This window comes from Crocodylus porosus, unplaced genomic scaffold, assembly GCF_001723895.1.
Source record: "Crocodylus porosus isolate Cpor-Errol unplaced genomic scaffold, CroPor_comp1, whole genome shotgun sequence".
Taxonomy (NCBI): domain Eukaryota; kingdom Metazoa; phylum Chordata; order Crocodylia; family Crocodylidae; genus Crocodylus; species Crocodylus porosus.
This window is the reverse complement of record NW_017728906.1, coordinates 140,408,195-140,433,767: the sequence shown is the minus strand read 5'-3', so window position 1 is coordinate 140,433,767 and position 25,573 is coordinate 140,408,195. Positions and strand designations below refer to the sequence as shown.

The 25,573-nt window shown below is 40.3% G+C and overlaps 1 protein-coding gene across 4 annotated transcripts in view; it reads left to right on the top strand.

Annotated features, from left to right (window-relative positions):
- The window catches only part of TDRD3 (tudor domain containing 3), a 154,841-nt gene that overhangs the window by 96,724 nt on the left and 32,544 nt on the right, over positions 1 to 25,573 (top strand). For all 4 annotated transcript variants that reach the window (XM_019529818.1, XM_019529817.1, XM_019529820.1 and 1 more), the window contains exons 10-11: positions 13,378 to 14,222; positions 20,153 to 20,278. In XM_019529818.1, the coding sequence (XP_019385363.1) occupies positions 13,378 to 14,222; positions 20,153 to 20,278 (971 nt within the window). The remainder of the gene's footprint in view (positions 1 to 13,377; positions 14,223 to 20,152; positions 20,279 to 25,573) is intronic.

Genomic DNA, 25,573 nt, shown 5'->3' with positions numbered 1-25,573 from the left:
GGGGGAACGTTTGTTCACCAGAGCGCCCCAAGGGATGATGAGGTCGAATGGTCATAAACTACTATAAGACCGTTTCAGGCAGGACATAAGGAAGAATTTCTTTACTGTCCGTGCTCCCAAGGTCTGGAACAGCCTGCCATCGGAGGTGGTTCAGGCACCTACATTGAACACCTTCAAGAGTAAATTGGATGCTTATCTTGCTGGGATCCTATCACCCCAGCTGACTTCTTGCACTTTGGGTGGGGGGCTGGGCTCGATCTTCCGAGGTCCCGTCTAGCCCTAATGTCTATGAAATCTATGAAACCCAAAATATCTTGTGTAATCCCTTCGGTTGTGCAGCCATTAACATGGACAAACTGTGGAGAAATAGTTGTTTGGAATATAGACTCCTGTCAGTTCCCTAAGAGAAGGCATATCGATGGGAAAATGAGCTTATGTGAAGATGTAAACACATGTCTCCTTGTAGTGAATGTTACACACTTAGGTATGGTCAATGCCTCTTTAAATTTTGATTGAAATATTGTAAATTTGCACAAATATGGAAATAAAAGGAAATGTTATTTGGTAGACTCTATCTAAATATTCTCTCCAGGAAAGCAAATGTTTTTGCTTTTTTTTAATCAGGAAGATGTAATATTTTTTCCCTTTTCCCTTTTTTGTCATGTCTGTGATTATCAGTTTCTAATTCATTGTAAAAGTTTTATGCGTTTGCCATTTTCAGCTATCAAAGTTGAAAACATTTTTCTTTGTAAATTTAATTTCTACTCTGCTTTCGTAAGACCAGATGAGTCTTTTTGTATGTTTAATACTATACAAACTCCATCACAGTTATTTTATATTTATTTTCTTTTATTGATTTGTCACTTTTCCCTGGTAGGTAGAGGGGCAGGAAATCATTCTTGCCATAAACATTGTGCGTTTTCTAAGTGTGTTCTTTTTAAAAATTGTATCACAGGATTATGGGGAAGTACAATTCAGCACATTTAAGAGATGAGAAAAAGAGCTCCCAAGAAAAATGTTGTCTTTTCTAAAGCCACAGAACCAAACATTATTAGGATTAGAGAGAGATCCTGGCTCCTGTTTTGAGTTTTGAGTTTGAATATTTTGAGTTTCACTACCTAACATAGTTATAAAGGATGTCTTCTGCTTTGGTTTTTAAAAACATATCAACTTTTTTGCTGCATTTGGAGATATGTAATGAAATATTATCTTGCTTGATAATTGTGGCATTTTTAGAAATACATAGTTATTTACTAACAATAACTTTTTAATTGCATGGGAGGTAAATTGTTCTGTGGTTAATTGCTATCACTTTAAAAAAGACTTGGGTGTCTCAGTTTTTTAGATTTACTAAATCACAGCAACTATTAAACAAGCTTAAATTATTTGAAATAAACGGTGTCCATGTAGAACTCTGTGTTTTTACTATAGAATATTTTTTTATATTTGCTTTGTACTTCTAATCCACAAAGATGCTTCAATAGGGATAGTAGCCAGTTGGAGCCTTTGGGCTAGATGAAAACCTGCTGAGTGTACAAGATCAGTGAAAATACCAGAGGCTGCTGTTGGAACAACACAGCATTGTTTGGAATCAACTGCGCTCTGATGCTAAAAGTAGAGGATTTTACCATTTCTGTAATGAGCAGGTCAGCTCTCTGTGCTGGCAGGTGGTAGGAAGCATCGGGATTTTCATAAAGAGCAGCAAAGCGTTGGGAGCTCTGATTGAGGAAGCAGAGAAAAACTGTTGAAATATTAATGCCAACTCTGTGCAGCATGTTTTGTAATTGCTATTACAAAAATTAAAGTTAATGCACTACATTAAGAGCAAGTATAACTAAGAACTAGATGCATTTAAAAAAAAAAAAAAGAGCCCATACGCTGTGCAACAGAACACCTAACTTGTAGCTACATGTGCATTGATTCATTAAAGTTCTTGTAGTAGAATTGTATCTAGAATACAGGCATGTGCACCCATTATCAGAATTCAAAAGGAGTTCTGTATCCTAGATCTTGATTCCTTTAGTGAAAGCATCCAAGTGCATTTTGGTGGGGGTTCACAGCAGCTAGCAAACTATGCCTGGGGATATTATAGATTGGTGAATAGGAGTGTAGAAAAGAGATGTGTCTGGGACTGTCCCCGGTTCATGGACTTAGTGGCACTCATGAAGTTCTCTGCAGCCCTGACTGCACCTTGATGTTACGTTGGGATGCAGTGACATCAATCTGTAGTTCAGGTAGGATATATAAATTTGCTTTTAGCAGAACTAGGTGTAAATCTAGAAATCCCATGTAATTTTTTTTGTATCGTTTATATGCCAGCATCATTTATGGCAAATCTGACTGTCATGACCTCCCTCCTCTCTCCTACAGGGACTGTTTATTAGCTCTTTTGTTTAATCAGGGTTATTGTTTATTCTTCTCCTGTTTATTATATTATTCACATTTTTAAAAATCCCTTTATATTATACTGTGGAAAAAGTCAGTTGTTTATACTTATATGAGAGACTGCATCACATGTATGGCACAATTCTACGTTAATACAGTTCGTAATGGACACAGTTGCATTTCATAATAGATAAGTTAACAAAAAACATTTATAAAATCAACCAAACGTACACTTTTTGCCAGGACTGCTATCTAGATGTAAGATAACAGCAACCAACAGTCACTTAAATGTGATTAACTTCAGAGGACTTTATCCTGTGATACTTGAAATCAGATCATGGGGACTGCTGTGGTGATGGTTGATTGAGCCAAAGCAAACCATGTGAACATGTATAAACAAATTTACTGAATAGCTGAGGGCAAAGGAACTAATGAAATTGTAAAAAAAGAAAAAAAAAAAAGAAAGGCAGTCCAGAGTTTCAAGTGGCCAGATAAGCGTTCTCTGATTGTGACATGGAAAACCAGCCTTTTGGGTGCTTCGTGCACTTGTGTCCAATTATTGAATAACACAGTTACTTGCATTTCAAAGCAGTGCATGTTATGGGCATGTGTAGTAGCTTAGTCTATTGCTGTCTAGCTGTGTCTTAACTAAAGACATAGCTTGGTGCAGTAACTGAGCCATGTACCCAAGCTGTTGGACCAGTATTGAATTGTTACATAAAAACAAAATCTAACTCAAAAGTAAGAGAGTCTACAGGTGCCTGATATCAGATTGGCACTGATATAAAAAACTTGAGTATCGGAAATCATCCTGACGTGGCTGATATTGTAGCTAATTAATTGCCCCGTGCATACATGTAACCACAGTGAAGCACATAGGTGGCAAAGAGCACAGCCCAGAAGCTTGGAGAGCTGTGTGCAGCAGGTAAGTCTTTTGTGGTGGAAGGTGAGGGAAGGGGGCTTGGGTGCAGATTAAGGCCTTCACAGTGAGGGAGGGAGTGGGGCTAGGGCTGGGGCAGGTGCTGCCCAGCCAGGGTGGACTATAGGATGTAGCTGCAGCTCATCTGGGTGGTATGGTGGGGATGGCGACTTTTGCCACTGCGTGCACCCATGGAAGGTATGGTGGGTCGGGGCTACAGCTGTGGGCTGGGGCTAGGGCTGCACCAGGCTTTTCCCAGTGGGGTTTGGGCCGGGCTGTGCTTGGAGCAGGGGTAGGCAGCAGCACTGGGTGGAGAGTTTGGGAGGGGCTATGGGTAACTTTGGGATGGCTGCAGCCCCCTGCCATAGCTCCTTCCTAGTGCAGCCTGGCTCAACCCCTGCTGGGAAGAGTTTGGGCAGCCCTGGCCCCAGCCTGCAGCTGCAGCCCACCCCAAAGTGCACAGATCTTGGTGGGGGGGGGACATGCCCCACCCCCATGCCTCCCAAGGTGCATGTTGCAGCAGGAGCCATTCTCCCTGTGCCCCCTAGACAAGCTGCAGTTCTGTCCCCTGCCCTGCCCTGGCTGGGCAGCACCTGGTCCAGCCCCACTCCCTCCCTCACAGCAGGGGCCTTGATCTGCCCTACCTATGCTCCCACCCTTTCCACCACAACAGACTTACCAACTGGCCACTGCTTTCCAAGGCTGCCTATTGGAAATCGGATTGGTATTGGTTGATATACCTCCTTAAAAACAGGCTATTGATATCAGCCCCAAAAATCTCTGTTGGTGCAGCTCTAGCAGAGTCCCTAAATATCCTGTGTTTCTAACCTCTGACATGACAACAGAATGTAGAACCCTGACTTAGGTGCCTTAGAATAGCATCCAAAACATCCTGCAAGTGGTGTGAGAAGCCATTTAGAGCAAGTCAATAGGCAATGCTGAGGATGAGTGGTTCCAAAATCATGCCTCTTTATAAAACTTATGTACATGACTCAAAGCTGTAGGGAGGTGCTCCTTGTACTGAGAATCCAGAACCTGGAAATCTTTCCTGATGTAGGTCCATGATGGTAAGAGCAGACATGCTGTGAAGTATTTGGCCACAGTCTCATTCTTTTCTTTTACAACTGGGTTGGAGGTGGAAGAGGTGCCTGCTTTTTATATAATATTTTAGTGGCTAAATCACTTGTCCAGAAAGCAAGAGATTCTGTTTCAATACAGTCCTCAGCTAAAGGGCATTTAATTTCCCATCTTCCAGCTCCCAGGTGTTAACCATCAGGTGATAGGACAGGGCTGGAGGAGTTCGTCTTGCCCTTTCTGTTGAACGTGTACTATTCTGCAGCAAACAATGTAAGAAACTTGGGGCCAGGAGGTGCCTCTAGTGGTTAGAGCACTTGGGGTCTGTGACCCTGTTCCCAAAACTATTTTGTCTTTTTACATGAAGCAGTCATTAGATAAAGTCCATAAACCTTAATAAATTTACTTTAATTTACCACTTCCCAAGATTAATTGTTTCATTGGTTAATTGCTGTGCATGTGTTAAAAATACTTATCCCTTTTTGTATAGCTTTCAAGCATTGGAACTTACCATGCCTTTTTTAATTGAGGCTCTCTCTTCAAAAATCTGTGTAAGTAGTTGTAGAGCACATTCAAGTAAATTGACTTTCTCTAGGATAGGTGAAATAGATTGAGTCTCTTTGACTTTCGTCTTGAAAGATGCATTTTTCCAGATGTCTGATCATTCTTGTTGCCCTTCTCTGAACTTTTGCAATTTTTCAGGCTCTTTTTTGATGTGTATACATTAGAACTGGATACAGTAATCCAGCAGTGTTCTTACGCTACCTAGTAAAAAGGTAACACAACCTCCCTACTCCTGTTTGATATTCTCTTGTTTATACTTCAGAGAACTTGTATTAACCTTCTTACCAAGAGCACTGAACTGTAGATTCCTGTTCAAGGAAGTCTATCTTATCAAGTCATACAGATTGGTCTCTATAAGTGTTCTTACTCCCTCATTATTTACTCTTCTACTAAAATGGTGTAATCACAAATTTTACTTTTAGGTTTTTCTTTTCTTTCTTCCAGTTCGTTGATAATGATGTTGAATGTCATTGAACTGTGTTTTTTGTCTTAGTCCTTTATCTTAAGTATATTTTGAGTACATCTTTCTCTTAATAAATAGTAATTTATTTGTCATATATTTTAACATTGTATCATATGTTATATGCTTGACTCTGGGGAATGGATTATTTTAGCCTTAAGGTGCAACAAAGATTGTGACTAGTAATTGCAAACGCACATGAAAGTATACTAACTGGACTTAAAGCAGAGCAGGCCACTATGTAAATTTTGATGATAAAGGAACAATGCTTTTAGAGATGATCACTGTTATTGAAGTATAGACTATCAAAACATCACACTAGTGATGGCAAATTACTTTATGTCCTTAATTCTGTTAGCAACACTGAGGATGGGCATTCATACAGGAATTTCCACCAGGTGACCTGCTGGGGCCCTTCCAACTCTTATTATTTAATTCTGAATGTCTTCTCTCTTAGGGTGCTTAATCATTTTTTGAGCGCACAGTTTTATTGCCCAAGTCTTTCCTTTTCTATTCCACACATAAGGTCTGTTTGCAGATCTGCTTCTCAGGCAGATTTTGCATGCATGCTGAATTCTATATCGTTGCTGCTAGACTGCTACAGTACCCAAGATGGCTGATTTTAAAGCTAGTTTAATTATCATGCAGTCATTACAGCTGGGGAGCAGGCAGATTCCTGCACCCTAGATGCATTCACCCATGAAAGTGCAAGTGGCAGCTGGGGAGCCAGTAGCTCCCCAATTCCCAGGTGCTGCTTGTATGAGTATCTGCAAATGTTAAAAAGTAGGCATGCAGCTGTGCACTTGCTTTATAAAGGTCTGGGGTGCTGTGAGCTCAACATTAGGAAAAGGCTCCCTGATATTGGGCTTCCCATGCCATAGATCTTTAAAAAGTAGGTATGCAGTTGAGAGCTCTAGCTGAATGCTCTCCCACTTTGTTTTCTGAGTGCTGTAACCCTGATATTAGGGATAGGCTTCCCCCATGGTGCAACTGGGGATGGGGGTGCTCCGTGGTAACGTGTACAATAGAGAAATATGATTACACGTCCTATGCTTTTAGATACCATTCCTATTAATGCTAAGATTGGGTTTCCATAACATCTTAAAACTTCAGGACTCCAGTGGAGACGGGCAGATTTTTATCATAGAAATGTTTCTTTCATTTAAAAAAAGTGGTGTTGTTAAAGTAGTGCTCCAGTGCAGTGTTTGCAAGAAAATATTGCTCGGTGGTAGCTTAGGAGGTAAAGTTTTCTAGAAACAAATATGCTGTAGAATAATCGAACCTATTTTGACTGTCACCAATATGTAAAAAAAAATAAATTTTCATTAATGGTAATCTGAATAGATATACACACATTTTTTTGTTTTAACATGGGAAGTTGCTTTTGATAGCATATGTAAAGAAATTTAAGTTTTGTCCTTTTTTTTTTCAATAGCATCTATTTAATGATTGACTTTAATAATAAGATACAAGAAAGAAAAAATGTAATAAAATATATCATACTTTGTCACATCCATTATTTGGTTCTTCACTCAGTGAATTCTGCAGGTCTACATTTATTCTTCTTGCCGACCTAAAACAATAGTCTAAAACTATTTAGCTTCATGCTTTTACCACTTTGTTCTAGGTAACAATTTAGGTAGCTTCCATTTATTTATGTTATTGTTACAAATACAGTGCACTTTCCAATTCTTAGCCTTATTTTCTGAATATTAGAAAGAATAACTTTTGTATATATTGAGAATTACCACTCTCTATGAAAACTGATTTCATTAAATAGCCCTGGCTGTATATGCAACTCCAGCAAGTTCCTGTTCATCCTTCTAAATAAGAGAGTATAGTTATCACTGTATACTCTTCTCAAGGTCACAGATTTATGAAGATCTAGACAAGTAAAGTAACTGACTGACAGTTTAAAAGTAAAATGCTAGTAGTCTTCCTTCAGACTATCTAGCAGAAGACCTAGCTTGTAATTAATTTCAAAATGGAACATTTTCCAGACCATTTTCCCAAACCTTCACTTAGAGTAATAATGCCTGGGCTGAGGTGCCTTCCTGTGTGACAGAACAGCATGTCATTCCTGTAAACTACCAAATTAAGTTTTATATTACTACTACCTTATGGAAATCTATTACTTTCCTGAGAGCTTTAGCTAAAGGTTCACTGGAGAGGGCAAAAAGAAGTGAAGGCAAGGGACATTCCTTTCTGCCACCTCTGCATTAAAAATAAAACCTCTGATAAGCACCCATTATCTCTAACATCTGCTGTTAAGGGATGCGTAGCGTGTATGCACCTACTTAGTGACCAATTTAAAAAGTCTAAATTTATTCAGAAGCTGAAACCTTTATGCCAGTTTAGCCTGTTTTAAAAGTCTTCAATGTTGAGTGACAAGGCAGGTAAATTTAACACGGAACAGTTTAGTTCTGTGTTAAATTCAATCCCAAATACAGCAGGTCCCGATTGTCAAGCTTTTGGTAATACATGAATTTTCATGAGTATTTGAAGATTGCAATGCACTGCAATCAGTCAAAGCAAAATGGAAATTAAGGTAATCGGTAAGTGAAGTTCATTGCTTTCATATCATCATAAAAAATACAGGTAGAAAAAGCAGTCTTTATCTTGTATTTAGTACTGTATTTGTTATATACAACATTTGACCAGCATTTTCAGTTATATGAGTCCTTCCAATAAGAACTTAATTCTGAGCAGATTTAATTGCATCAGCCTCATAGACATGCTTCCAAACACTTTCGAGAAAAACTGCTACTTTTTTCATTGCTGTTATCCTGTTCTTATCCTTATGTTTTTCTGTGGGATGGAAAATAATTGGATATCTTAAAAATAAAGTTGTTGTCTGCTAAAATATTATGTTTTTGACAGATAGTTGTATTTTACTGATAATTTGTATTAAACAAATTAATATAATTTGAGTTCTGAATCATCAGCATTTCCTTCTCTTGATTTTACAGAAGGGTCTTGAAATAGAAGGTCACTGGCAAATCTTACATTTGTCATGTGTTATATCCAAGTATTGTGTGACAGAATGTAATGTCACATGTTAAAATTATTGTGGGATACTTCCTTGCCACAAAAAGGTGCTGTTTCAGTGAGCATTTTGTGGTTGATCTGCCATTTTTATGGTTTAACTGGGATAAACTGGTTTAACCTCTAGTATATTATAGTTGTTACATGATGCTTACATGTAATGAATGACAAATGCAATATCTATCAGGAGCCTAAAGTTCAGGTCCATGCAGACATAGAAGTTTTACCAGTATAAGTGATCAAAAACCAGTTTATACCTGTAACAGAACAGAAATTTGGCACACAAAAGTGGCTTATAGCTGCACCAGAACAGAAGTTTAGTACACACAGACTGGTTTAAAAATGACAGAACCCAATCTAAGGTTTGCCCTCCCCCAAAAGGGGTAGAAGTGTGTTCTGTTTGCTACTGATTTAAACAACACCACTGACAGAAAATTCTGTTACTTAGATTGATTCCACCTCAGGCTTTTTAACTGTTCATACCTAGAGTAAAAGAGGAATGAGTATTTTTCCATGGTTACAAATTTAATTATTTCTTGAAATGGAAAAAAATGAAGAAGAGTCCAAATGGATTTTGTGGCCCAGGGTATGGAATTATACATAATTGTGTTTCTTCTGAAGAAGACTGGGATCACAATTCCTGCTTTGTCAGCCCTATCACAGAAATAAGTAATTTGGTGCTATGCTCCTGCTTAGCAGCTCAATTAACAAGAAATAACTATAATTACCTCCTCCACTTGTCTGGGGTGGAGACATGTAAAAACCCCACGCAACTAATCTGCCTGCCTTATGTGGACCAAGGATGGGTGGGGCCTTCTAAGAAAGAATATGTCCTTTTTACTCCTGTATGTGGACATGTCATGTGGTTTATTTTGAATTTTATTGGGATTTTTATAATGTAGACCAGGGCTGTGCAGCTGGCAGCCTATGGGCTGTATGCAGCCCTAGACTTTCAACTGCCTGCTGCTGCCTGACTTATCCCCAGGGGCAGGGTGGTGCAGCACGAGGTGCTGGGGGAGTCAGCAGCCTGGAGTGGCTATGCAGTGTAGTGCCACGGGGGAGCTGACAGGGAGTTGCAGGTGAGGTGGAGCACTGTACTGTGCAGGAGTTGAGTGTCTACTTGCACTCAAAGCCATAGGTTCGGGGAGCATCTGCACTTGGTACAGCAGGGTAGGGGAGTGCCCACTGGCCCGCTTATGGGATACAACCTTGGTTTCCTGTGGCCTCCTTTAGTGCAGCCTCCATGGTGAGCAGGCCCCACTAGAGCAGCCCATAGGGCAGAGGTCTGCAACAGTTTTCGGCAGAGTGCTAGAAACACCCACAACGTTGACTTGTAAGATGTTGGTGTGTCAGAGGCAGATGATGGGGAAGCTGTGACGGGCCTGATCCTGTTGTGGCAGTGCAGCTCCAGCCCCTTCCCCGGCATCTGCCCCAAGGTGTGCGCACAAAGGAAAATGCCTTTGCATGCCACACTTTGCCATTCATGTCGAGTGTTGCCTACTCCTACCGTAGGGCATATGGCCTACAGGTGCTTAGGAGTTGGAAAGCTCTGATGCAGATAAAGATCTATTTATAAGTAAACGTATGTACTTACACTCTGGTGATGGGCTGCTTATCGGTTTATAGTTAAGTTTGTACTTGTATCTTGTAGCTAGTGGTTCTAAATTACAATCCAAACCAAAATAACTATGTAATCAGTAGAAAGTCATGGGAAAACAGCAGTAGCAATCCTGCCATAAATTTAAAAAATAGTTTATTAAGCTATTCCAATTAAAGTGATAAATTTACTGTAGATACATTCTATATTGTCATGTAGACTACCATAGACTATGTAAGGAGTTCTTTTACAGAACAAACGAACTACATGGAACTGCATAAGCGTTAAAATGTTTATCCATTCCTATCAAAATACCTGAGTTGAATATATTATACTTGGGAGTTGAATCCCCAGATTTTCATGTTATAAGTTCTTTAACCAAACCTTGGAACAAATTGAAATTGATTTGGATAATATCTGACTGATATAGGTATATGAAGGAGACACCATTTAAACTATGTGAAAGCATATATTAGCAATATACATTCTAAAAGCTGTTCAGGGTCATTTTAATTCAGATTTTAGAACATAGCTCTTTAGTTTAATGTAGCTCTTATTTAATTGTCTGCTTATGCATTAACTAAATGTATCACATACTTTAAGATTACTTGTAAATTCCTAACTTCTTACTTATCTGAAAAATTGCCGTATTTACCTGAGTCCAGAAAAGCTTTGGATTTAAGACAACCTCCTCCAGTAATTAGATTCTATAGATAGAAAAGTATAAATCTAATTAGTGGATGCTTGTCATAAATTCAACCCTCTCCTTCCCCCAAACCCCCACCCCTCCCTTGCTGTGGTGGGGAAAGTAGTGTTGGGGGGTGAGGGGCCAGACCCTGGTCCCTTGTTCCCATCCCTTGTTCCCATCCCTTGTCCCTCCCCGTTCCTGCCCCCTCTCCTACCTCCATGCAAGTGCCTTAAATATACTCTTTTCATATGTAAAATGTGTGTGTGTGTGTGTGTGTGTGTGTATGTATGTATATAAACAATGATAAATATATAAGAATATGTATAAAATAAAATTTGGTATAGTATCACATTCTGCTTTCTCAGCTAAATCATGTAATAAAAGACCACCACACCAAGAGGAGAAGCTAGACTTTGAATTTTTGAGGCAGCTCTCAGAGGCCCTGCAGTTTAGGGATGTTCTTGTCATGGGGGACCTAAAGTATCCTGACGTGCTGGGAGGAGCAGTCAGCCAAATCCAATGATTCACGTAGGTTCTTAACCTGCATGCAGGACCTTCACGTAACACAGGAGGTATACAGCCCCACTAAGGGCAATGCCTTACTGGACTTGGTGTTGGGTACGGGGGAGGACCTGGTAGGCAGATTCGTGGTCACCTTGGGGACAGTGACCACCAATCAGTCGAATTCACCATACGGCATAAGGTGGGTAAGAACTAGTAGGGTGGAAGTGCTTGACTTTAGGAAGGCTAACTTCAGTGTGCTTAGGAGTCTAGTCACTGATGCTCTGCAGGAGAAGAGTATTGGTGAGATGAGAGTCTAGGAAGGGTGGTCATTCCTAAAGGCAGCGATCTTTTGGGCACAGGGGGAGACTATCCCAGTATGAGGGAAAAGGGGGAAAGAAGCCAAAACACTTCTTTGGCTAAACAGGGAAATCCAGAGGAGCCTAAGTGCAAAAGAGAAAGCATATAGGTGTTGGAAGCAGGGGAAGCTACCAAGGAGGAGTGTACCTACTTGGCTTGTACTTGCAAGGAGGCAGTTAGAAAAGCCAAAGCAACTACAGAGCTGAGGCTGGCAACACAAATTCAAGACAACAAAAAGTCTTTTTTTAGGTATGTAGGGAGTAAAAGGAAGGCACAGGGCAGCATAGAACCCCTACTGAACAAAAGGAGCAATTAGTGACAGGCAGGGGGGACAAGGTTGAGCTATTCAATGCCATTGTATATTAGGCCTGTGTGAAGCAGCTAGTATTTCCTTCAGATTCAGCTGATTGTTGGGATAGTGATTTGATTTGGTTATCTGAATCACTGTCCCAGAGCGATTCGGCTGAATCTGATTTGGATATTCAGCTGCCACTAAATCTGTGAATCAAATAGGCCTCATCCCCCACCCACTCTCCCAGCCCCGTCAATGACTGTCCCACCTGGTCCCAACTTCCTGGCTCTTTAAAAATAAAGAGCCCAGCACACACCAGCTGCTGCCAGGTGGGGAGGGGGGGCGATCCCCGCTGCCTGCCAGTGCCCTGTGCTGCATGGGTGGGGCTATGCCATGAACCCCCATCCCCCACCCATTCTCCCAGCCCCCTGCATGGCTACTTTGCCTGGCCCCAGCTCCCAGCTCTTGGAAAAAGAAAAAAAAATAAGCACCCACTCACTGGATGCTGCCAGGTGGGGGGGCTATCCCCGCTGCCCCCTACTGCCCCATGCTGCGTGGGAGGGCTCTGCCAAAAGCCTTCAGAGGCCCTAGTGGCTGGTGCAGTAGCAGGCTTTTTCTTTTTTTCTTTTTCTCTTTTTTTAAGAACCAGGAGCTAGGGCAGCCTTTGGGGGGAGGGTGGGGGCTGGGAGAGTGGGCGGGGCTTGGGGGTGCTCAGGTCAGTTGAGGGAGCGGGCAGGGGATAGAACCTGGCAGGGGTCACCCCATGGCCCCCTTCATAACCTCCTACTTACCGGCATGGAGTCTGGGTCCAGCCCCTGCGGCAGTGAGTGGGCACTGCCCAAATCTCCAGAGCTCTCCAAATTGATCTGAAGAGCTTTGAATTGATTTGAACCTTTTTGTTAGTCTCCTGATTCAGTTTGGATTTGGAGATTCAGCTGCCAAATGAGGCCGAATCTCCTCTAAATCAAATCAACACCTGAAGCTGTGCAGAACCCTACTGTATATATGCCTGTTTGTTGCTAGAAAAGCTGTAAAATATATATTCTTGTATCTAAATTAAATCTGCGGTCATCAAATAGAGGTTAGAATTTTTTTTTTTTACTTTTTTGAGTTCCTGTTTTCTTTTCTTGTACTGGATCCCCATCTCTCTCTTTCAAATGGCAGTTATTCAACCAAGTTATTGATGTACATCAGAAGAAATAAATAGCTCTCTGCAGTGCTAACACCAGTATTGTTTATATGGGTATGTGGTTTAATATTATGAAAATATGCATTTCTCACTGACTTTTAGGAATGGTAATCTTGAGTTTATATCTACTCCTCCTCTGTTAAAATGTGCAAATCTGCTGCTAGACCACACAGATGAATGGTATCCCTTCTAAAAAATAGACGTGTTAATATTAGAAAAATTATTTATAAACACTGTTTCTTTGTGTGTTCTGGCACAATAAATTGTAGCATGTACTTGAAACACTGTTATCTCTCTTTGTAGAACCAAAATCACAGTTTCATCCACAACACCAAATACAACATAAAGTATTCAGTACTGAGCAGAATGGCATAAAAGAGAACCACACAAGACATCTTTCTCGAAGTGATTCAAGACAACCAAGAAATGAGAAACCCCCTCGTTTTCAAAGGGACATTCAGAATTCAAGACAGGCCTTGGAAAGTAGTGGGCCCCCCCGAAACAGAGGCCCTGAAAGACACAACTCCTTAGGATCAGAGCAATGGACTGAGGAGAAAAATAAATGTGATCGACCTAATCCTAGAAATGATAGACCAAAGGATCTTGCTTATCCCACAGTCACTTACCAGAGTGATTTTTCTTTTAAGAGGAGGGATAACAATATGCAAAATAGATTAGGCAAAGGGGCGTTATTCACGGAACTGAAAGAAAACTCTGGTATTCAGGATACCATAAGTAACAATAATCTAAAACGAGGGAAAAGGGAAAACCAAATACACCATCCTGATAATTTTTATGACAGGAAAGCACGAACAATAAGTAATGAAACCTTCAGTTTAAAAAGTGAACAACATTTTGGTATGAATAATGAATACCAGAATCCTATTAGAACTGATAGTTTTAATGTTATACCAAATGGAGATACCGAACATCCTCAGAAAGGAAGACGAGTGGGACCTATTAAATCGCCAGGATCCAATGTGACTTCAACTTTTGATGATAAAATATTGTATTATAACACTGGACCCAAAAGGAGATCGGGGCCCATCAAGCCAGAAAAAATATTAGAACCATCGATTCCAGTGGAGTACGGAAAAAGCTGGAGACCAGGGGATGAATGTTTTGCTCTTTATTGGGAAGACAACAAGGTATGCGCTAATCATTTAACAAGTACTGCTCTTGCACCTTTTATTTTATTTTAGGGAAAGCGATAGCCCATAGTTAGTATCAGTAATATGCTGCCATAGTGGCAGGGTTGTGTGTATATATGTGTAGTTTTACACTATAGCTGTTAGGGCAGTGTGAAGCTTTGGCTGCTGACTTGATTCAGAGAAGATTCAGCCCGATTCGGTGGCCGAATCTCCTAATCGAATCAGGGGACCAATAGAAAGCTCTGAATTGATTCAAAGCTCTCCAAATTCATTTGGAAAATATTCTGAGATCTTTGCCGATTTGGGCAGTCCGTGGTGACTGCAGCAGGGAGCTGGACCCAGATTCCATGCTGATAGGTAGAGGATGGGGGAGAGGGGCTGGAGAAGGGGGGAGGGGACCATGGGAGGATCCCTGCCAGGCCCCATCCCCTGCCTGCTCCCCCAACACCCCTGAGCACCCTCTGAACAGAGCTTGCTCTCCCAGCCCCTCCCCATGGCTGCCCTACCTGGCCCCAACTCCCAGTTTTTTTAAAAAAAAGCCCCTACTTACTGGGTGCTGCCAGGCAGGGGGGCAATCCCTGCTGCCCCATGCTGCACTGGGGGCTCTGCCATGAGCCCTTCCCAACCCCTACCCACTCTCCCAGCCTCCCCCCATGGCTGCCTCGCCTGCCCCAGCTCCCGGCCCTTTAAAAAAACAAAACCCCTGTACTCACCAGCTGCTGCAGCAGCCTCAGGGCTTCTGGAGGCTTGTGGAAGAGCCCCCCCCACCCCCACACACAGCTTAGGGCAGTGGGAGGCAGCAGGGATTGCCCCCCAACCCCATCAGGCAGTAGCCAGTGAGCCAGAGTTTGTTTGTTTTTTCCTAAAGGGCCGGCAGCTTGGGTGGGCGGGGTAGCCATGGGTGTGGGCTGGGACAGCAGATAGGGGTCAGGGGGCTCATGGCAGAGCCCCCCCCCCACGTGGCATGGGGCAGTAGGGGGTAGCAGGGATCAATTCAAAACAGTGATTCGAATCACTGAGTCCAATCAGTGTCTCCCGAATCGTTCAAACCTCAATCCGACGGGAATACTAGCTGCTTTGCACAGGCCTAAGAGCTATCCTATTCTTCAGACTCTGTTTACTAGATATATGGTAGGGGAAGCAACCTAATTCCAGAGAAAGGAAAGTGAGTGCCTTGTCGTCCAAAAGGATCTCTGTGGTAGACGTTTTTCTTTTCAGAATCAGCAGCATACAGTTCTGATAACCCTGATTGAAGGAACTAAGATATGATATTATACTTTCCCTTACAAAGGGAAAGTATTAAGCCATTTTCCTTTTTTTCATATTCTCAGGAAAATGGTTTTTTAGCTGAACTGCATCTGGAATGAACAACTATTTGTGCTCAAACTAAACTCTCTGCATTTTTCATTTCTTGATTTCAAAAGTTTTAATATTTCGTTATTGTATTTTTAATTTTTTACTGTTTTAATTACTATTTTTCCTTTTCTTTACACTACATTAAAACTATACATAAACAATGAATCTGAAAAAAATAATCTCCTTAAGTCATATCTCTTCTATCAATCTTCTCTAGATTTTTTTTTTGCCCCTAAGTTCTAAGACTTTCCAATAAAAGAAAAAAAACCTTATTTTTCTTTGCTTTTTATTATTGTTGATTTAACAGCTAATTTCTTTCAACTTTTGTGTCTGTTTTTAATGTATATCTTGTATTATTTTATTGTATTAAAAAGTCTGCTGTGTAAATAGAAAGTGGATGTGACAATTTATGAATCCAAGACTTATAGGAACAAATTGTGGTTTTGATTTTTGCCTCTGTTTAACTAAATACATGTGTATGATTGGGATTATATACAAATGGTGCAGGGAAGGAATAATAGCCTATACACCTTTTAAAAAAAAAAAAGTAATTTTGTCTTGATGAGATGCATAAATTGTGGGCAGTCATGAATTTACAGAAAAAAACTTTGGAAAATTAGCTGATTGAAACTATTACATCAATAATAGAAAATAAGTTTAAAATGTTTTTGTGAAAATCAACTATAGTAGATGTATTCTTTTTTTGAATATGTGTACTAGCTTATGTACTGTACAGTCTCCAATAGCTGTTTGGAATGGTGGTAGGGGTAGGTGGTGAAGTGGACTTGTAATTTTAACTATTCTCGAAATGTTAGATTCATAGGTTCATAGATGTTAGGGACTGGAAGGGACCTTAAAAGATCATCAGGCCTAACCTCCCTGCACTTGGGCAGTAAAGACTGGTGGGATCAGATGACCCCAGCGAGGTGGGTGTGTATACCACCTCTGGGGAGGAGCCTGTTCCAGACCCTCGGCTTTCAACCTATAAATAAGTTATTCCTTATGTTCAGTCTGAAGTGGTCTTCAGTCAGTTTGTGCCCATTGTTTCTTGTCTTCCCCTGGGGGGCCTTGGTGAACAGATGCTCTCCCATGCCCTATATACATGCCCTAATATGCTTATAGGCTGCTACCAAGTCCTTTCTGAGTCTTCTCTTCTCCAGGCTGAACAGTCCCAAGCCTTTCAGCTTCTCTGCCTATGACCTGCTCTCTAGACTGCTGATCATGTGCATAGCTTTCCTTTGGACTCCTGCGAGCTTCTCCACATCCTTCCTGAAGTGCAGCACCCAGAACTGGATGCAGTACTTCAGCTACAGTCTTACAAAGGCTGAATAGAGTGGGAGGATGACATCTTTAGTTTTGCTTGAGATGCATCAGTTAGATGCATGCCAGTGTTTGATTTGGTCTGGCAACTACGGCATTACGTTGGTGGTTCATGTTCATTCTGTGGTCTATCACAACACCCAGGTCTCTTTCAGTTGTGGTGCTGGCAAACATAGCACTGCCGAACCTGTAAGTGTGTTGCAGATTAATTCTCCCCAGGTAGAGCACTTTTCATTTCTTCATATTAAATGTCATTAGGTTAAGATCTGCCCACCTCGCAAGCTTGTCCAGGTCAGCCTGTATTGCCAGCTTGTCCTCGAGTGTGACCATGCTCCCCCATAATTTGGTGTCATCTGTAAACTTTGCCAGTTCACTTTTAATACCCAAATCCAAATCATTCATGAACATTGAAAAGCACTGGTCTGAGTACTGAACCCTGAGGGACTCCACTGGCCACTTTCCACCACGTTGATTCAATTTCGTCTACCAATACTCCCTGGGTTCTACCTCAGAGCCAGTTACCTAGCCACCAGACCGTAAAGTAGTCGAGGCTGCATTTTCCCAATTCTGCCATGAGGATATCATGGGAGACTAGGTCAAAGGCCTTTTTGAAGTTCAGGTATATGACAACCTCATTTTCCCTATTCGGGTGGCAAGTACCTGCTCATAGAAGGAAATGAGATTGGTCAGGCATGACCTGCCTACAGCGATGTCATGTTGGCTATCCTTTAGGATACTGCCTTCTGTTAGCCTATCAATAATGGATTCTTTGATCATTTTTTTTCCAGGATTATATCAGGGACTGAGGTCAAATTGATTGGCCTGTAATTCCCTAGATCCTCCTTTCTTCCTTTCTTGAAGATAGGCACCACAACGACCCTCTTCCAATCTTCTGAGACCTCTCCTGACTACCACCAGTCTTCAGATAATTTATCATAGGTCGCACAATGATGTTGGCCAGCTCTTTTAGCACTCTCGGGTATAGTTCATCTGGTCCTGCTGACTTTTAGATATTCATTCTCTCTAGGTGTACCCCCACAAAATCTTCACCAACTATGGGAGGGTGATCACCCCCACTTTGATCATTCTGTATTCTGTCAAACAGGCTAACACCCTTGGACTGATGGAATACTGCAAAGTTTTTGTTTAAGAGTCGGTTATCAGCTATCCCATTTTGTTCATCAGGGGCCATATACTTCCCTTTTTTTCCCTCTGACTTCCTACATATCTAAAGAAGGAGTGTTTGTTGTCTTTGATTATGGTTGCCAATTTGTATTCAGTTTGTGCCTTCACCTTTCTAATCCACTCCCTGGAGGTGCGGGCTATTGCTGAGAACTTCTCTTTGGTGGTAATTTCTGATTTTCATCCCTTGTAAGCTTCTCTTTTTCATTTCAGGAGGTCCATGACTTCCCTATTGAGCCAGGGGTGGATGGGAGGGTGTCCCAGCCCTTTTGCTGCCTTTCTTAATAAAGGGAATGGACTTCCTTTGTGCTCCTAAGATTTCTTCTTTGAGGAATGACCACTCTTCTTGTACTCTCTTCCTCATTAGCCCATAGTCCCACAGGGCCTCATCAACCAATCTAACCTTGTGGAAGTCAGTTTTCTTAAAATCAAGGATTTTTACTGACTGATTTCCCTGGTTTATCGTGGATGGAGAAGGTGATCATCTCATGGTCACGGTCTCCCAGTTTCCTTTTGATCCCCAGGTTGCTCACTAGATTGTTCTCTTTGGCCAGAACCAAGTCCATGAGTGCCTTGCCTCTGGTCGGCCCATAGACTTTTTGAGTCAAGTGGAGCTCTTCCATGCAAGTGAGGAAGCTTTGTGAGCAATCAGATCTTGCTGTGTGCTCATCCCACGAGATGTCTGGGTAGTTGAAGAAACCCATGATGAGCATGTTCTGAGACCATGCAGCCTCTGCCAGTTCTCTAGAGGATTTCTGGTACAGTTCTTCCTCTTGGTTTGGAGGTCTGTAGTAGGGCCCTACAGTGAATCCCCTTCCCCATGCCTTCCCTATATTTTGACCCTGCGGGTCTCAAGTTAACCTTCTTTGTTGCCAATCTCTGCTTCTAGGGAGGAGTAACGTTCCTTCACATAGAGAGCAACTCCTCTACCCTTTTTCCCAAGACAGACCCTCCTATGCAGGGTAGCCCTCTTTATGTGCAGGCCTCTAAACAGTGGAAGGATATTTCTAAAAGATTGGTTTCAGTTTGGATGATTATCTTAGACCCTGGCAGATGTTATATTTATTGTACACTTAACAGATGAATCACAGGATAAATGACAGCATGCCACATGTGCAAGATGTTTAAGATGCAATAAAGTGCAAAACCAGCCCCAAAAGATGTTCCATATTTAATGTGGAATATTTTGTGGGTGGTTTGTCCCACGCTTAATTTTGAACATGGACATGTAAGCATCCAGGAGAGGCCCGTGTAGCATAGTTGCATGCACATCTTTTTAATATATCAGGATGCAGGGAGCTGATGTGCTCAGAAGGTAGTAGAGCCACTGGGCAGTACCAAACCTTTTAAGTCTTGGCCCTGGAAAACCTGAGATCAGTGAGTCTTCCTGATGTTGAGTTCATGATGCCCTGGGACCAAGTGCATGCCTGCTTTTTAAAGGTCCTGGGGTGGCACGAGCCTGAGATTGGCGAGAGGAAGCTTCTCTCAACATCAGTCATAGTGCTCTGGAGCCTTGCAAAGCATGCATGGGCTACATGGCTTGCCTTTCAAGTTTCTGGCAGGGGGAGAGCCCACAGCAGTAAATGGGTCATGATACCAGGCACCCCCTTCCCTCCCCTCCCAACAATTGTATGATTGGAATCAGAGGAATTTTATGGCCAATCTGGAAAATGCCATGTCCAGACATGCCTGGCGGGATGCACAATTTTGGGGATCAGGCATAAAATGTCTCTGACCCCATTGTGCTATTATATTAACATTTGTAAGAGGTCTTGATGTAAGGCTCTGCTTTAAATTGTTTAATATAGAGAAGAATTTGGAGAATCTGCCTGCCTGAAGAAGGGTATTTGTGCCTGAAAGCTTGCAAAGAACAATTTTTCCAGCTATTTAGTCGGTCTAATAAAATGTATCACATTTATCCAAAAAACCTTGTATGTCTATCTGGTACAAGCACTTTTGAAAACTGTTGCACTTATAGTGAATAAAAAGATATTATTTTTAAAATGTACTGATCTGTTTGCAATATTTTTATGTATTCTTTTATGACCTTTGGAAATTTCTCTTTTAAGTTTTACCGGGCAGAAATTGAAGCTCTTCATTCATCTGGAACAACTGCAGTTGTTAAATTTTGTGATTATGGAAACTATGAAGAGGTGCTACTAAGCAACATCAGGCCCATTCACGCAGATGCATGGGTATGTGATAATAAACTGTAGGAAAAGATACCTTATACAGATTATGTAATTTATATTTAGTCCTAATAAATCCATTTCCTGGAAAGGGCATAAAATGTAAAAAAAACAAAAAAAACCAACATCACAACCTCCCCCCACTCCCCCCAGCCCCACACTTGTGTAGAAAAATGATTTAAAACTGATTAGACCTTCTGGTTACCTACATAAGCATCTCAATAATGTTAAAACAAAAGACTCCAATGGCACTTTTATGTATAATATATTGTTTTCAGTATGAATATCTTTCTATATATGTTTCCTGAAAATAATTTGTATATGTAATATGGACATTTTATGCATATATTAGTCTCTCAAACTTGTGTTTATATATAGAATACTATTATATACAGTTGTCAAAAAAAGATTTTTGCTTCAAAAACAGTTACGCTGTTTTCTTTCAAGTAAAAACTGGGAAGCAGCTTCTTTCAAATAATATCCCACTGGTTTTTATTACATGTATATGCATATGCTAAAAAAGAAATGCATTTGTCATGAGTTTTGTGTTTTGAGTATTCTTTGCCAAATATTATTCCAGTACGGTATTATTAGAGATTCTTTCATAAATTTTTAGAATGTGCTTTAGTTCATGAAATCTAATTTTAAAACCTTTATATATAAGCTTCATGGAAAATGAACAAAGACAAATATAGGTTAAAAAACAGAGGTACAGAATCCCTTCTTTTTTAATATTTATTATGAAAAAGATGCACAAAAGGTTATGCTGACTGGCAGATTTAATTCTCTTCTTTATTAACAGAGTATCAATGTCTCTGTTATTCTTAAGGATCTTAGCTGTCAGTGGTTTTATGGCCTTTATCTTCTGGTTGCTTTCATAATTAGCATGGTTGTAGTAGCCCTTTCAAGACTAAACAGTCATCCACTGTTGACTTCCAGTTGTATTTTCTTTTCTGTTACTGCCTCTCACTTTCTTGTAGCCCCCTTGTGGACTTTTTGCATCTCAACAAAAAGCTGAAGTTCCTCCCAGTTGATATATTAATTTCCCTATGGATTCTCAAAGTTGGTTTCCAGTTGTTGAACTGTCATTTGATCAGCCCCTTGCTGCAGTTTTATTTCAAATCTTCACATACAAAACATTCCACTTACAGTACATCTAATCCTTCTCCCCGTTACAACTCCCTTTTTGGGAGAGGTTTCACACCATGATCTCAGGATATTTATGGTATAAGCCCTGAGATTTTACTGTTTTCCTGAAAATATATCCTTGTAGTTTTCAGTTTCTGTGATGTGTGATAGCTGTTTCTCTCACTATAGGATTCTGCTCTAAAGCTAGTAGATCTTTTTAAAGATGACTTCTGGAGTGCTTGCTCTTGCTTGCTCTCTCTTGCTTGCCTGGGCTCGCGCTCGCACTCGCTTCTGTGCTCCCGCTCTCATTCATGCGCACTCCCTCACTCTCGCGCTCTTGCTCATGCTTGCTCGCTTGCTTTTGCTTGCTCTCCGTATATTAACCAATGACAGAAGAATAATCCAGTCAACCTATACAACACGGTCAAATTTCCATGCTTAGTTCAGTTTAAGATTTGGTGATAATTTCTTTGTACAAATAGATATATATCCACTTACAAATAAAATTCCCTTTATTTCCTCTGTTTTCAATGGAACTGGACATTGTACGTCTGTTCTAGTCTCATAATACTGTCTGGCTTCTTCTGTCATGCTTAAAAACATTTTTAGAAGCAAGAATCAGGATGCCAGGAAGAGCGTAACTGTTTGTCTCCGTAGTTTAGAATATAGTAATTCTCAAGATATGTTTATTCAGTCTGTTTCTCAGATTCCTTTCCTCCATTATACTTTTTGGTGCATTTTATCCAAAATTTCTCCATGTACATCTGTGTGGTAAAAGTACTTCTCTACTTCATAGGATGAGGACACATGAAAAGACAGCTTAAGTCAATATGGTGTCCTGCTTTTTGAGGGCCTGAGGACCCAAATGACTCTGAGATACTTCTGACCACCTGCATTAACAACCAAACTGCTAATTGAAGAATACAGTGCTTATTAGTGAGTGTTATTAGGGAGAACAGATTTTATTTGTGTTTTCAGTATGTATTATGGATTGGATTGCTTTAGTAGAAAACTTTTTGCTGGCTTGCGATGTAGATCCTGTGCACCTAAAATACACTCTAATTTGCACCTCATTTGAAGAAACTTGCAAAATAACCTTGAGACTCCTGTAATTCAGATTACATGTGGAATCTAATGATCTATAGTAGTGTTCCACCTGTAGGGTACATTCATTGCCTCCTCTGTGGGGGGTTTTCAGATCTCCACAATAGCTATCTTGCTTTTATTTCTAGCATCGCTGGATGCTAGAAATACAGAAAACCAAGCTATATCAAATGGTACAAAACTAACTGTGATATTTGATGAGTTATACGAAGGGACTGTTGACAGATTTGTAAAAGAGCCCAATTTATAATCTACACATGTAACTGTTAAATAATTGTTGATCTTAACTTTTTTTTGCTTGGCTCTTGCAATAGAGGTCTATATACCTTGAAATCTTTATCTTTAATGATCAAACTGCACATTACTTTCCAATGTTTCAGAATTTGTTTAGTGTGCTCTCCTACAGAAATTTATACAAATGTACCCATTTCTCTAAATGTAGTAGTTCACTTAATGAAAATAATGTTATATTGCCAACAACAAAAATACATCAAAAATTTGTAGGCGTAAGAGTTGCTTGTTGTTTTCTTTAGAGATGTAAGGTTATACTAATAAATTGAAAAGCATGGAATGTTAAGGGACTTCCTGACTAAATTAATAGCTTGTTGTGTGGGGAAAAATAAATAAAGTTAAGATGTAATCTAAATTTAAAGTGTTAATTTTTTTCTTTAAGTTGTAGGAGTTTTTTTTTTTAATTTACTGTGCTGCCTTTTTATTTTTAGTGTGTGTCTACTGATGACTATCAAAACTATTTCCTTTCCCCTTTTTTATCCTGTTTCCTCAATTATTATTTTATAGAGTTTTCTCATGAATCTACAAGTAGAACTTTCATCTTATGTTTATATTTGCCTTCCCTGTAACGTAAAGGAAACCAACATGCTTGCTTTCTTTATTTCTGCACATTGTAACCTCATTTGGGTGCCCCTAGAATCATATATTAAGGCTAGGTTTATAGGAGATTTTTTCTCATGGCTATTCTCACTTCATTGAAAAACAATATTGGCTAAAAAATAGACTTTGCCATAGGCTTCTCCTCCTTTATCCCACATGACAATATCTTTGTATGTCAGTCAAGGTAAGTACAGCAATCCTTATTGTTACACATTTTGCTTCATAGAGGCAGAGAAACCGTTTATTGGCTTATCTCTTGCAATGAACTCTCCAGTTATTAAAAAGTTGAAGGAGGAAAACAAGAAGCATCTGGGGGCATTTTCTGGGGGCATTTTTGTAGTTATTAGTTCTCTTTTGAGAATTAGGTATCAATAGTTGTCCCTATGCTAAAACATTTTGTGAACAAGACATAGCAGTATGCTGTTTCCTACCTCACAATTTTAAGTGTTTTTACAGATCGTAGGCCTTCTCCCAGTTTCTAATTCCAGGTGTTCATCACATTTTGAGACCATTCTGTAATAACAGCGTCTTCTCTTTGCAGCAATGTACATGGCTTTCTTGAGTAAAGTTTCCAGCTGCTGCTGCTTCTTCCAAGATTCATCCATGCAGTTCTGCTTTGGTTGAGTTATTTTACTGGAAGGTTGACGCCAGTCTCCTTGGGGGTTCAGGAAAATGCTCTTGATTTTAAAACAGCATGGATTCTTTGAAAGATTTGACCTTTTCTGTATGGAAAACTGATCTTTTAATTCAACCTCACACCATACTATCCTCTCTCTGTTTTGAATTATTAGCAGGGACCTTTCTAAATTGCAGTGAGACAAAGAGGTTTTCTGTTGCTCATGGTGTGCAAAGCTGATTTTATTGTCTTTTTGCAGTGAGCCCCCCACCCGCTGATTGGCTGAGGGGCCCCAGCAGCTCCACCCATGGCTGCTGATCGGCCAAACGGCAAACCACTTATCTTCAGACTTTAACATTGCTACAGCATTGCATCTGGACTCCTAAAAGATGGTGCCAAAACCTTTAGCTTTTCTGACTGGTGCCGTAATTGAGTGTATGTCACTAGCTCAGCCTCTCAGTAGCTCTTTCTCAAACCACATGCTCTATGGCTACAGGGATTGCCACACTTTCTTTGTATTCCAGTAGGCTTTAACTTTTTTTTTTTCCTGGCACTTCCATGAAAAATGGTCGGAAACATCATTTTTCTCAGAAACTGTTATTTTTTTACAGTTTCCACAAAAATTGCAAAACTGTGACTTAAATAGGTCCCTAATTTAAGGTTACTGAATGCTGATGCATGGATAATGCCATTCCTGTGACACTTATGCAAATACTTAACATGTTTTTCCTCTGGTTTCCTGCAAATGAGGCATCAAATAAAGTTCTTCTAATACAGTCATGTTTGCTAATCTAAGGATTACCAGTGGAGACCTCTTTGTATCTGGTTGCATCTGCAAGTAGTATTTATCATTACTTTGAGAATTTTGGCTCCCTTGCCAAACTAAGAATTAGGAGTTCTTGTTTAATGGTTAAATACAGTTAAATGTTCAATGAATGAATGAAGATTCTCTTCTATAGGGATCTTTCTTCTTCTAGCACTCACTTTTTATCTGGAAGGCTGCTAGGGCAGGCTGTTTCTACAGGGGGTCTTGGGGCTTTCTACTACCATGCAACTCGTAGGCTCAGGTATTCACAGGTATGTTTTGTTTCTGGGCTTTTTTTGTGGCATTATTTTCTTTATATATGATGGTTTAATCAGTCAAACTATAACATAACAAGAGTTGCTTGAGGGTAGAGCAGGCAAAAATGATTTCTTTTGGTCCTTCTTTGCCCTTTCTTGGCACAGTATACTTTGATTTAATGAAAACAAAGAAGGGATTTTGTTGGCCAGTTGTGAAGCACCGATCTGTCTCAGACCATGTTGTATTATTTCTGGCCACTCTTCTGAAAAGGTTATAGACTCCGGATTTAGAAATGGAAAGCAACCAAGTATTCCGCTACCATTCTACTTTTTTTGTCTTTAGGAAAAGTCTTAACATAGCCTAAAATGTGTTAGGTATCCAAGTTTTTAATATGATTTTCACTTTGGAGATGAGTAGTGCTTGCTTTTTTAAATTTTAAGAAAGGAAATAATCTAACGGAATAACCTTTCCTTTAAACAGTTTTTAAAAAAAATAAATG